General features: G+C 46.3%; 1 protein-coding gene across 1 annotated transcript in view; it reads right to left on the minus strand.

Annotated features, from left to right (window-relative positions):
• Nucleotides 1–6,459, minus strand: part of ttc6 (tetratricopeptide repeat domain 6) — a 217,118-nt gene extending 210,659 nt beyond the window's left edge. Inside the window, exons 1-2 of the mRNA XM_078233109.1 lie at nucleotides 6,401–6,459; nucleotides 6,105–6,314 (exon numbers count right to left, since the gene is read on the minus strand). Of these exons, the coding sequence (XP_078089235.1) occupies nucleotides 6,105–6,314; nucleotides 6,401–6,459 (269 nt within the window). The remainder of the gene's footprint in view (nucleotides 1–6,104; nucleotides 6,315–6,400) is intronic.
• Nucleotides 6,460–13,412: the final 6,953 nt, after the last annotated feature.

Here is a 13,412-nt window from a genome sequence, read left to right on the forward strand (position 1 = left end):
TACACTTATCAAGTAATTATGGATAGGCTGGGTCTCTTTTCTCTTGAAAATAGGCATCGAGTGCAGAATTTTCCCATCCCGCCTACCACGGGAATCGTAGAGGGCGGGGCACGGACCATGCAAAAGTCTGTTGACTTCGGGCGGGATTTTCCAATGTTGCAGCAAGCGCAGCCGGAAAACCCCGCCCAGAGAATGTGCTTCCACTGATTGGGAAGAGAAAATCTAGAGGCTGTCAATAATAATACGTACAAAATCAGAAAGAGAATTCAGAGAGCGGTGGAAATGTGGAAATCGTCACTACAGGGAGTGATTGAGGCAGACAGAGGTATTCAAGGTGAGGCTGAATAAGTATACGAGGAAGCATGATATAGTGAGTTATGCTGATAGAGTTATGTGGGGAGGGATGGAATGTGACTTAAGTGGAATATAAAGCATGGACTGGTTGGAAAAAAATAGCCTTTGCTGTGCCGTATATTCTATAGAATTCTAAGTAAAGTATACTGAGTTACCACTTGGTGAGGTTCAGATTCATGTAGTTCAAACAATTATGCAAAATACAGAATACACCATTTTTCATGGCTCGTTTTACTAGGCTCAAATAACAAGTCTTATGAAATGTTTCTTCAGCATTTCAGACTTCCTAAGCCTTATGCAAAAACTGTGGCTTTCTGCTTCAAAGCCTAACGGCCCCCTCAGCCTGCTTATTTGGAAAAGCTCTTTACCTGCTGCCCTTTTTTATCTTGCACTTGAGAAAAAAACTGAGATCAAAAGGCTTTCAAACATTATAGGTATAAGGTGTTCTTCAATTACATCGATAAGGAATCAAATTGCGTGTTATCTCTGCGGGTTAAAAGCTTGCTTTTAACATAACCATTCATCTAGATGTCTTTTTTTAATTTGAGTGTATACACTTTCCTTATATTTCTTAGAAAGTAGCCCTTACTGCTAAACCTTTTCTATCATCGCTCTGTTGAGTGTTGTGGCTCAATACCACTGCCACCTCCCTCCTGATCGCATGCAAGACTTTTATGAAATCTTCTCTCATTGATACTGTCAAGGAACTGCCAAACAGCAACAGTAACATGAATTTTAAAAGGCCTAAAAGGTAGAAATCTGCCTAGCAATAGGAGCAAGAATTTAAAAAGGCCTGAAATCTAGAAATCTGCCTAGCAACAGTAGCAGCCAGCATTTCCGGGGCAGGCAAGTCTCCAAAATGATCAGGATATTTCCAAAGGCATGAGAGCGTCTAAAGATGATCAGGTGTGAATTGCTCTATGTGAAGAAACAGGTTACTTAGATGACTGCTATAGAAATGTTAAGCTCCCTAAGCAGGAACAGTTTTTATAAATAACTGGGTGATTCAGGACTATAGAAATGCTAAGCTCCACACAAAGAAATAATTCAGTTTGAAATAGTAAAAAGGGGATTCAGTATAACTGTTACCCCTCTCAGAAACAGACCGGCGAGACTACGCCTCACAGCCAGAAGCCAGTCCGGCACTCACAGCCATTTCACAGCCATTTCACAGCTGAGGGGTCATGTAACATCTTCACAGAGATGCTACAACATTGCATCTAAATCTTACAACCAAGGAATTATAGGAAAACCTTTGTAATGGCAGTTTAAATATCTTTGTTGGACTAGGAAAAGATGTTTCCCAGGCTCATCACTAGCCCTGTATTGTGTGGTTACTATAAGCTGGATTTGACTTGTAGATTTATTTAACTTGGCTGTTGTTTGGGAAAGTGAAATCGTATTGAGTTCATGGATCATAGATATATTTTGGAACAAGGAGTAATTTCTACATAAACTGTGTGTGTGTTTAGTTATGTGTCTTAGAGTATTTTCATCCTTGCTGTGTGTATTTTTCTTTTTTTTTAAGTTGATAAATATTCTTTAGTAATTTTTATATGACAACTGGATTGGTTCCTCACTGGAGTTTAATGTGACTCCTCACAATATTCCAGAAAAAAAACATACACCACCACGAACCAGTGTTTCAAGTTGGGATGCGCTCGCAGGTAACATCAATAGGGTTTGTGTCACTTCTCAGAGGGCTTCTCTCTTTTGCTGCATTTCACCCAAGAGTTTCTGAAGATCTTAATGACATTCTCTCCTTTTTTTCTGCTTCCTAGCAATGCTTTGCTTTCATCTTTGAGTTCCTCTGTAAGATATTCCAGGCTTTAGAAGTGCCACAGAAGTATCAAAACCTTCCTACAAAACTGGTGCTCCCTTTGCCTGCCGTTGTAATCTTCATCCATTCTTGGCATTCTGAAGGCTGCACCCCTAATTTCAAACCGCGCCCAGAGGTGAGCGCTGTGCCGCACTGAGTTGTGCTGCTGAATCAGAATTTGATATTTAATGAGTTGAGCACACCAATCAAAACAAGGTTAGCACCTGAGAGCCCCTTCCAATGCACCACACCAGCCTAAAATTGCCTTGTGAAATTTAGGGCTTGAATGTATACCAGACTACCTAGACCACAAGAATCCTTAGGGAACTGAGTGCTAAAAAAGGGAGGCTCTGGAGTTCATTCAAGAGTTGACATCTGCGAGTAGTACAATACTGGAAGGTATTTTGCAAAATGCTGTTAACGTTCACCCAGTAAGTACCAAAGCCATCAAAACAAATCACCACTTCAATCTTTTGACTTAGCTAATGGATGAGGGATATCCGTGAATGTAATATTCTTTGACATTTGAAAGGCACTTGATGAAGTACAAAGGCTGCAATTCTCCCAAATTGGAACGAAGTGCCCACGTCAGCGGGAAAACAAGCTCGCAGCATCTGTCAGGTGGGATTCAAATGAGGCCATCATGGGGAACCCAACAACCTGCACCATTGTTCAGAGACTGGGGCGCCATTTTTAAATCTCGATCTCTGCGCTCAGAGACAGGTTCCCCCTCTAGCCCAAAATAAGAAATGGTGACCCCCGCTCCGCTGACCAGGGGAGCACCACCAACCCCTCACCAAATAGGGGCATCCTTTTCCCACCACTCAAATAATGGGTCACTGCTCAGCGCCCCCCCACTCGCCCCCCCCCCCACCCCCACACAACGCAGGCATGATGGTGACCTGACCCCCTATCAGGCTCCTCCATCAGGCCCATCCTCAAGCCCCCCACTCAGTCTCCCTCCCCACTCAGGCCCTGCACTCAGGCTTGCAGAGCCCCTCATCCCCCAATCACTGGCCTCCCACCCTCCACTCCACCCACACCCCCGCCCCTGGCAGTCCCGATTTCCACAATTCGCCTCCCCCCACCCTTCCCAGATAGGCTGACCACTCCTCCCCCCACTACCCCAATGGCAAGCCTTGATCAGCCCTTCCCTCCCTCTGCCCATGATCTTGACTGCAGAGTGGCAGCGGGATCCCCCACCCATCTCCACCCAGAGGCCCCATCCGCAATAGGCCCCCATCCTCTGGCCCCACCTCCTTGGCATTGCCTGACGCCTGGTGGGCCAAGGTGCCCTCTGGGCATTGCCACTTTGCCCCTTGGGCAGTGCCGGGGTCTAGGCTGGCACTGCCAGCTGGCAAATACCCAGGGGGCACTCCCCTTACCCCTGACCTTCTGGGGGGGCCTTCATGACCCCCCCCCCTTCACTCCAGCAAGGTCAAGCTGCCAGCTCCCAGCTTTTTGTATGAGTGCAAAAATGGGCAACCATTGCAAAATCCCATTCCTGTGTTTTATGTCTGTAAAATAAACAAATCCTCTTATTTTACATTGTCTTGACTTGCTGTAGGATTGTCAATAGAGATTTGTACCATGCCAACTGAAGGGTTGGGGAAAATAAGCCACCACTTAAAAAGGGGAAAATCAGAAATCAAACCACCCTTTTGTTGCGGATGGGTAGCGAGAGGAAAAATGAGGATTGTTTAAATTAAGTCCCCCTCCTGTCCGTAACATTGAATTTAAACTCACCTTCTCTGTTGTATTTATCTGATCTAGTCCATGCACTGATTAATGTATCTGTATTCCAAATATGTCTATAATGACTGCTCCATTAATATATTGCTAAATTGCTTGTTTCCCAGGGTGTTAAATATATGTAAACTTAATCTGACCTTACTTTCAGAAAGATCTTAATGTGAGTTAAATAACATTCTTTCTACACTATATACTAAGACACACTGTGGCACAGGGAGAGAGGAGATAAATGTTGGCAAGACTACTGCCTCACAGCACCAGGGACCCGGGTTAAATTCCAGCCTTGGGTGGCTGTCTGTCTGGGGTTTGCACATTCTCCTTGTGTCTGCATGTGTTTCCTCTGAGTGCTCCGGTTTCCTCCCACAGTTCAAAGATGTGCGGGTTAGGTTGATTAACCATGTTAAATTGCCCCTTAGGCTGCGATTTTACCATCGCGTTGCATCCATTTTCAGGCGCGTAAAGTGGGGCATAAAGCGATTAGCGCGATTGGCGCCGGTTTTCACAACCCCCGCCATTTTACGAGCGCCGGATTTCCAGTGCGGTCAGCCTCTCGTCGGAAATGGGCGAGAGGCAGGTTAATTTATTGAAATATATTTAAAGAAGCATTTACATGTCATTAGCGAGTCCGGCGCTCAATCGTCTGGGCTCACCTGCATTTATGACCTCGCCGGGAAAGGTTCTCGCTGGCGAGGAATAGACATGCTCCCCTTGAACGAGGAGCCATCGGCTCGGCCTCGCCTGTGGAACCGGAGGCCATTGAGGCCCCCCGGCTAGGCCGAGGGCAAGCGGAGGTTGCCTCTTTAGCAGTGCCGGACTGGCAATGCCACCCTGGCACCTGGGCAATGCCAGTCTGGCATCTGGACAATGCCCACCAGGCAGTACTGGGGCAGGGCTAATGTTGGGCAGGGCCAGTGGGGTGGGGCTAATGGAGGAGGGACCAGCTGGGGGCAGGGCTAATGAGGGTAGGGGGCCCGCTGTTACTATTCAGCGATTGGTGGGGGGAAGGAGGGAGAGGGGGCTTGCTGCCACTCTGCAGCGATTAGTGGGGAGAGGGAGGTGGTCCGCGATTGGCCTGAGCAGCAGGAGGTCAGCGGGAACTGCATCTTCGGCCACGGGCCCCCGCGATTGCAGTCGGGGAGGGGGTGGGGAGCTGCTTCAGGCTGCCTGCACTAGCAGGAGCCTGAGAGCTCTCTCTTTGTCTGTCAGACTCCTGCTACTGCTAATGCGCATGTGCGGCATCAGAGGCCTGCACATGCACACTACCTCCCTCTGCAGGCTTTCGGGCATGTTAAGCCCCGCCCACTGGCTTCTGCAGCGAGCAACAAACTTGCTCAAACTTTTGCAGGCAGAGTGCATATGGGGGGGGCCTAAAAACACGCCCAAAAGATGAATCTGAAACTCTCCCAGTTTCAAGTCCACCCAGCACTTAGACAAAAAGTGGTAAAATACCACCCTTAGTATCAGGGGGATTAGCAGGGTAAATATGTGGGGTTACAGGGATAGGGCATGGGTGAGATTATTGCTGGTGCACGCTCGATGGGGCCAAAAGACCTCCTTTTGTACTGTAGGGATTGTATGATTCACTGAAAAGAACAAAAAGATGTAAATGAGCGAAGGGTTGACATTTTTCCACTGCAAAGACATTATCAACAGCAATTTGTCCAATTTTATCTCTTAAGCACTGAGATTTCTTTTTGTGCATGTTGATGTATTTTATTTCATATAAAGCTTATTTAAGCTAAACAAATAGTAGAAGATGTTTCATTTTATCAGATGCTTTAAGTGGAAATTTAAATAAATTAAAGTAACCCAGTAGCTATTTATAGATTGTTCACATTCTATTTGTGCAGAATATAGGCTCAGAATTGTGCCTGATGCTGGTGGAATGGCCACTGGAAATTTGTCCGCCTTGCTTATTTGTTAATATCTGGTGAGCTGCAGAATATGGGGGAGGAAATCTGCATCCATCTCCGCTGGACGACTCATTTTTAAAACAGACTTCTCAGTCTCTCTAGCATATAGGAATCCTAGAATAGGCCTCCAGTTGTGCAGGATATTAGGGACTTCCATGAGGACATTGAAAACTGTCATTTACAGCTGAGGAGATTTCCAATAGTGTAACACTGTACTGGCACTCAGGACCATTGTCATTAAACAAAAATGCACTACTTGGTGTTACCTTGCTATCTTCTGTTGTTTCGAAGAAGAAAAGTCCTTATCTGAACAGATTTCATATCCCTCCTGCTGGATTGACTCTGGAAGTTTGCTACTGCCACGTCCTTTTCTGCTTGGAGTATGGTACAGCTTTGAAGCCAGTTGTAAATCAATGGGTAATACATGACTAGGCTCAGTAGTGCAAAGGTGGTGGATAGTCTGATATCCTTGATCTCTGCAACAGAAAATCCAAGTATAACAGAAATCAATTCTAATGGGTACATTTGATAAAAATGACATTATTGCATAAACTGCATAAACTTAGCAAAGTGGTCTTTTGTGGTTTTGGAAAACAAAACATATTTGTGCAAAAGTGTCATCTTCGAAAAGGTAAATTTTTCACATAAAACACATCCCAAAATTGTTGTAGCAAAGATAGATATCACCACATTTATCTTTGTCCAATGACACCTGCGTGTGAAGTTGAAGAAAATTTATTTTATTAAACATCCATCAGTTTAAAACAATTTAGTAAAAGAATGTCTCTTTAACTTTAGTAAGAAGTTTAACAACACCAGGTTAAAGTCCAACAGGTTTATTTGGTAGCAAAAGCCACACAAGCTTTCGAAGCTCTAAGCCCCTTCTTCAGGTGAGTGGGAATTCTGTTCACAAACAGAGTTTATAAAGACACAAACTCAATTTACTCCCACTCACCTGAAGAAGGGGCTTAGAGCTTCGAAAGCTTGTGTGGCTTTTGCTACCAAATAAACCTGTTGGACTTTAACCTGGTGTTGTTAAACTTCTTACTGTGTTTACCCCAGTCCAACGCCGGCATCTCCACATCTTTAACTTTACACAGCAAGAAAAAAATACTACTGGCATGTCTGATTCAGGCATTCTAGAGACGCAAAAATGTGTTCAGCAGCAACTCTAATTTAGTAAATAATGGCTTGTTCTTTATACATATGTCTGCATAAAGGGCAGGATGCTAGATATCAATGTAAAATTTACAGAGACAGAAACGATGTCTAAAGCTTTGCCTCTGGTATTTCCTTGGATTGACGCAACACAGGATTTCCTTCCTGCTCTTTGATGTCATTAACATGGAGCACCCTATGTGGTTTCATTGAACCAATAATGAGACCGCTACTTTAGACAGACTCATGGACATTTAAAAAGCTTTGAGACCACAGAAAACTCACCGCATTCCAAAAGACAAGAATTTTCTTTTGAAAAATAAGAATCTAGATTTTCATAAATTTGTCCATCAAGAAAAATGAGGGAGCACATTCAGTAAAAATTATTTCTGATATTTTCATTCAGATGGTGAGGCACAGAACAGAATCATAGGGCAGAATTTTCCCATCCTGCTGGCAGCGGGTTTGGGGTAAGTGGGAGCAGAGAATCTAGTGGCAAACAAAAAGTCGGAAACCCACCAGTGTAAAAACAGTTTACAATTCTCCAAAAATGTGTTGGTCATTCCACTGCCTGACGGTGTGAATGCAATTTGCATTTATTTACATCTCGTGAATGATCATTAGAACAGATGCTCACTGAAATCTCCTCTTGTCTTTCGACCTCGTGTTACACCAGCTGGAAATTATATCGGCCTCAAACCAGTTTGAAAATGAGTGGCCTGCACAAGTCGAACCTCATTTCGCTTGTGACTTTGAGGTGGGTGCAACATACATAGCCTAGTTTCTATTTCGTTTTGCTGCTCGTTTTGCCAGTTAAATGGCACACTGCTGGAGCTGTAAGGATAGTCTCCTCCTGTTCTTTGCTGATATTGTCTACAAGAATGCTATTGTGCTGAGGTACTCATGCAGGTCTCCACCTTAGACTCTGTGGCATCGCCCTCACAGCTGTTCTGAGGAGAAGTAGAACACTGCTCACAGTTTCATACGCTCCCTTATAGAGCAGTAAGGCTCCAGCCACCGCCGGAAACTTCCACTGTACTTAGTCTCATAAATAGAAAATTATGCCCATAGAATGGCAACAGCACAGAAGAAGGCCATAGGGCTTCTGAAAGTGTGCTTCAGATGCATGGATCACTCAGGTGGCTCATCACAATACACTCCCAATAGGTTTCCAGCAGCATCGCAGTGTGTTGAGCCCTTTACAATCTGGCTATGCAAAGAGGTGATCCCTGAACCAGAGGAGGATGACAGCTAATCGAAAGATGAAGATCTGGGGGGGCAATTCTCCCAAAAAACCTAAGTGCCCAACGGGTGGGAAAACAGGAGTTTTTCTGACCTATTTTTTTGGGCAAGCTAAATGGAATGAATCTCCGGGTCTCTGTGCATCATAGATTCCATAACCTGATTCACTCTGATGGGGGCGGGGGGGGGGGGGGGGGTGAGGTGAGCCTGAACCCACCCAAGAGGCTGGCATTAGCGTGCTGAGCGGGCCACTGCGCATATGCTGATCTGTCAGTGGGGAGTTTCGCACAGGCGCACTGGCCCCTCCATCACCTCCTGATCGCAGGAACCAATTGCTTCCCCGGAGCCCCCCCCCCCCCACCCACCCCCGATCACCTGCCTCAGTGATAGCAGGCAGTGGACTGTAAATTCAATGGGAAGCTCAGAGGCACCTTCCTGCTCCTCCTGGCCCCATGGTCAGGCATGTAAAGCAATTAAAACTTAAAACCATTCCAGAAGCAGCTTCCATCAGTTCCTTTAAAGAGCACTGGTTTGGCCACCAAGATCTAAGAATATTGAACACAATGTTCACAGTTCATGCTACAGTCAGTCATAAATAAATTTTGCAGTGACCTAAAAGAGGTGTACTATGTGCACTATGATCTTGAATTCTATCCCTCCCAGCCCATTTAGTTTTTTGCATGATGGCTGAAGAGAGCTTCCCTCCCATCATGGTTCACCATCAGAAAGAACCAAAATTGCTGGACCTGTGTCTAACTTAAAAGGAGGGATTTTCCAGCCTCCCTTGCCCCGAAACCGGAAAATCCCACCCAAATTCAACGGACTTCCCCATGGTCCATCCCTCGCCCACTCTAATTCCTGTGGCAGGCGGGACAGTTGAATTCGCCCCAAAAGTGTCTTGTTTCCCCCTAATAAGATATTAACACTCCAGTGGCTTCCGTTTACTTTCTGGAACTCTGCAAGGAAAGATACCACAATATTGTGGATATCATCTACTTCATGGATCTTGCCACCTTCCGAAGGGTTGCCTTTCTGGATATTTTGTATAGGCCGTCAGTGCCTATGCCCAATCCTAGATTCAGTGGATGAGATAAAAGAGGCATTCATCTTCAACCTCAACCAATTGCTGTCCTGCATCCCAAAGGGAGACAAGCTGATTCTCCTCGGCAACTTCAATGCTAGAGTCGGAAGGGACGCAACCCTTTGGAAAGACGTGTTAGACAGGGAAGGCGTGGGGAAAACAAACGCCAATGGAGTCCTCCTGACAAAGTGTCTAGAACATGACTTGATCATTGCAAGCACCCTGTTCCGCCAGAGAGGCAAGCGGAAAGCCTCATGGCAACACCTCCGCTCCATGCATTGGAACCTAATAGACTTTATCATCATCCGGGTAAGGGACCGCAAAGATATCGCAACCTCGTGCCACTAACTGGCCCGGAGCCCATGACCGCCGGACGGACCATCAACTAATCCTCTCTACCATCTCCATCACGCTGGCCCCAAACCAGCAGAGGCAGAAAAATCTCTGCCTCAGGAAAATTAATGTTGCTGCACTCAAAGACCCCAAGAAGAAAGAGCTACTCAGTCAGCGCCTCACAGCTAACCTGGCAACGACCAATGAGCCACAGTGTCTGATCCGTCTTAAAAGCCACCAAAGGCAGTACCTGCGAGGAGACACTCAGGTTCTCGACCAGAAAATGCCAAGACTAGTTTGACGAGAATGATCAGGATCTCCTTGACGCAAACGCAAGGCACTGCTGAACTGACAGCCCACCAAAACTCAAGTGAGAGGAAACAAGCTTACAGGCAACAAAAGGCCGAGATGCAACAAAGAACCCATGATCTAAAGAACTTCATGGATCTTGCCACCTTCCGAAGGGTTGCCTTTCTGGATATTTTGTATAGGCCATCAGTGCCTATGCCCAATCCTAGATTCAGTGGATGAGATAAAAGAGGCATTCATCTTCAACCTCAACCAATTGCTGTCCTGCATCCCAAAGGGAGACAAGCTAGAAAGGTGGGCGGAAAGAGCGCTGGAGAGTCAGCAACTCACCGACAATCACAATGTGCGCAGCTTCTTCAGCACAATTAAAATCATCTATGGTCCGAGTATCCAGGGAACCACCCCTCTGACAGCCAAAAACGGAGAGGCACTCATCAAAGACAGAGACGCAGTTAACACCCGCTGGAGAGAACACTTCGAGAATCTCTTCAAACAAGTCACAGCCTTTGACACAAGTGCCATAGATACCATCCCGCAACACACTACCCGCCATCATCACAGCACAACCCCAGCTGTGAGGTTGAAAATGCCATCTGTTAGCTGAAAAACAAGACCACTGGCGCAGATGGAATCCCACTGAAGTATTGAAATGTGGTGGAGAGGCACTCTTAATAAGAATCCACAACCTCATCACCCTTGTCTGGAATGAAGAGAGCATGCCAGGAGATCTCAGACACCCCTTAATTATGACCATCTTCAAGGAAGAAGACCGGTCCAACTGCGGAAATTACAGAGGGATTTCCATACACTCTGCTACGGGAAAGGTCACCCCAAGAATCCTCCTCAACCACCTCTTCCCAGTGGCTGAACAGCTCCTCACTGAGTCTCAATGTGGCTTCCATCCATCAAGAGGCGCAATGGACGTGATCTTCAGTACATGACAAATCCAGGAAAAATTCAGGGAGCAGCATCAACCTCTGTACATGGCCTTCTTCAATTTTGCAAAGGCCTTCGATTCTGTCATCTGTGAGGGATTGTGGAACGTCCTCCTCAACCTCAGCTGCCTGTAAAAATTCATTACCATTCTCTGCCTGCTCCATGATCACAAGCAAACCGTGATCCTCACCAACGGAACCACCACAGACCCAATACATGCGCAAACTGCAGTTAAACAGGGCAGCATCATCATACCAAAGCTCTTCTCCATCTTCCTCCAGCAACACTCCATCCCATCACCCTGAAGCTCCCCACTGGAGTGGAGCTAACCTACTGGACAAGCAGGAAAATGTTCAACCCCCCCACGCTTCCAGGCCAGAACCAAGACCACCCAACTTCTGTCATCGAGCTGCAATACACCAATGACTCTTGTGTGTGTGCACACTCAGAGGCCGAGCTACAAACCATTGTCAACGCATTCACCAAAGCATATGTGAGAATGGGTCTCCGATTAAACATCCAGAAAAGAAAGGTTCTCTATCAGTTCACACTTGCCATACAAAACTATCTCGCAACCATCAAGATCCACAGTGAGCACCTGAACAATGTGATTTATTTCCCATATCTCGGGAGCCTTCTCTTTGTATCAGCAGACATCAACGAGAAAATCCAGCATCGACTCCAATGTCTTCAGATGCCTGAGGAACAAAGTGTTCGAAGCCCAAGACCTCAATCCAGCACCAAGCTCATGGTCTACAGAGAAGCTGTGGCCCCCGCCCTCCTGTGTGCATCACAAACATTGACAATGTTCTGCAGACACTTCAAATCCCTGGAGAGATATCACCCACGTTGCCTCCCCAAAATCCCGCAAATCCACTGGCAGGATAGGCGTACCAATCTAAGCTTCCTCTCCCAGGCTGATATCCCCAGTACTGAGGCACTGATGACACTCGATGAGCTGTGACAGGTGGACAACACTGTCTGCATGCCCAATACAAGACTCTTGAAACAAGTGCTCTACTCCGAGCTCCGCAATGGCAAGAGATCACTAGGAGGGCAGAGGAAACGTTACAAGGGCACCCTGAAAACCTCCCTAACTAAATGCAACATCTCCATCGACATGTGGGAATTACCTGCCTTAGAACATACAAACAGGAGAAGAAGCATCTGCGGCGGCGCCAATCACCTTGAGTTTCACCGGGTAGTGCTTGCAGAAGCCAAGCGTAAACTGGAAAGAGAGCACAGAATCCAGAGCATCTCACCCGCCCACCTCATCAAACATCACCTGTCAAACTGGTGGCAGAATTTGCAGCTCTAGAATTGGACTATGCAGTCATCACAGAACTCACCTCCCTGGAGTGGAAACAAGTCATCCTTGACCCTGAGGGACTGTCAAAGACTTCAGCATTTTTGATCTACGGACACTTGCATCTTTTAAAGTAAATGTGTATCTGTTTAATCTTACTCTGAAATGTCTTTGGTTTACCACTGATCACAGGTGGCATTTAATTTCAACATCAGCAAGTTTTCCTGCTCTTAGCAAAGAGGAGTTGTCTAGTTATTGCATACTTCCCTCCAGAGACATCCGAGGCAAGTGTGGGGAGAAACAGGGGAGAAAGGTTAAATCAGCCCCTAGAATTGAGGAGGAATCTGTGTGCCCTTCCCCAGGCTGTCCAGCCAATGGGAGCTACTAATGCTAGCTAACAGGAAGGGGAAATCTCCATCTGTAAGGCGTGTATTTTATTCATTTGGGCGACGCTGGATGGCCCGTATTTATTGCCCATCCCTACTTGCCCGAGGGCAGTTGAGAGTCAACCACATTGCTGTGAGTCTGGACTCATCTAGGCTAGACCAGGTAAGGATGGTAGATTTCCTTCCCTGAAGGACACTTAGTGAAAGAGATGGTTTTTTCTGACAATCGACAATGGTTTCATAGTCATCATTAGACTTTTAATTCCAGACTTTTATTGTATTCAAATTCCACCATTTGCCGTGGCGGGATTCGAACCTAGGTCCCCAGGACATTAGCTGAGTTCCTGTATTAATAATCTAGCTATAATACACTAGGCCATCACCTCCCCTGAGTACAGTCTGTGGGGAGGTTGCTGCGGAGGTCAGCAATGTTGCACTTGTGTTGTGCACTTGGATGCAATGCCCAAAGAGGCTCAATAGCCTCCTGAGGTCGGTCAGGGTGAGCAAGTGTTCAGTTTGTGTCATCCGCTGCCAGGAAGCTCAGGGTAGTGTTGTGAATTCAGGAGGCACATGAGTTTGCCTGGAGGTCCATGGCAACATTATGCAGGAAGGGCATTGATGTTCGCGCCATTGTCTGTGTACACTTTGGTCCATGTCGAGGCTGTGAGGTGAGGAGCCTGCAGATGAGGAAGATGGACAACATCTTGGCTGTCAAACGCTCTTCTGATCTGCGTAGGTGGGCCACAGAAAATAACCTGTGTTAGTGACTGCAATGTTACACTAATTTCCAATAAAGTGCATCTATAATGCCCAGGGGAGATGC

This window comes from Mustelus asterias, chromosome 18 (genome assembly GCF_964213995.1).
Source record: "Mustelus asterias chromosome 18, sMusAst1.hap1.1, whole genome shotgun sequence".
Taxonomy (NCBI): domain Eukaryota; kingdom Metazoa; phylum Chordata; class Chondrichthyes; order Carcharhiniformes; family Triakidae; genus Mustelus; species Mustelus asterias.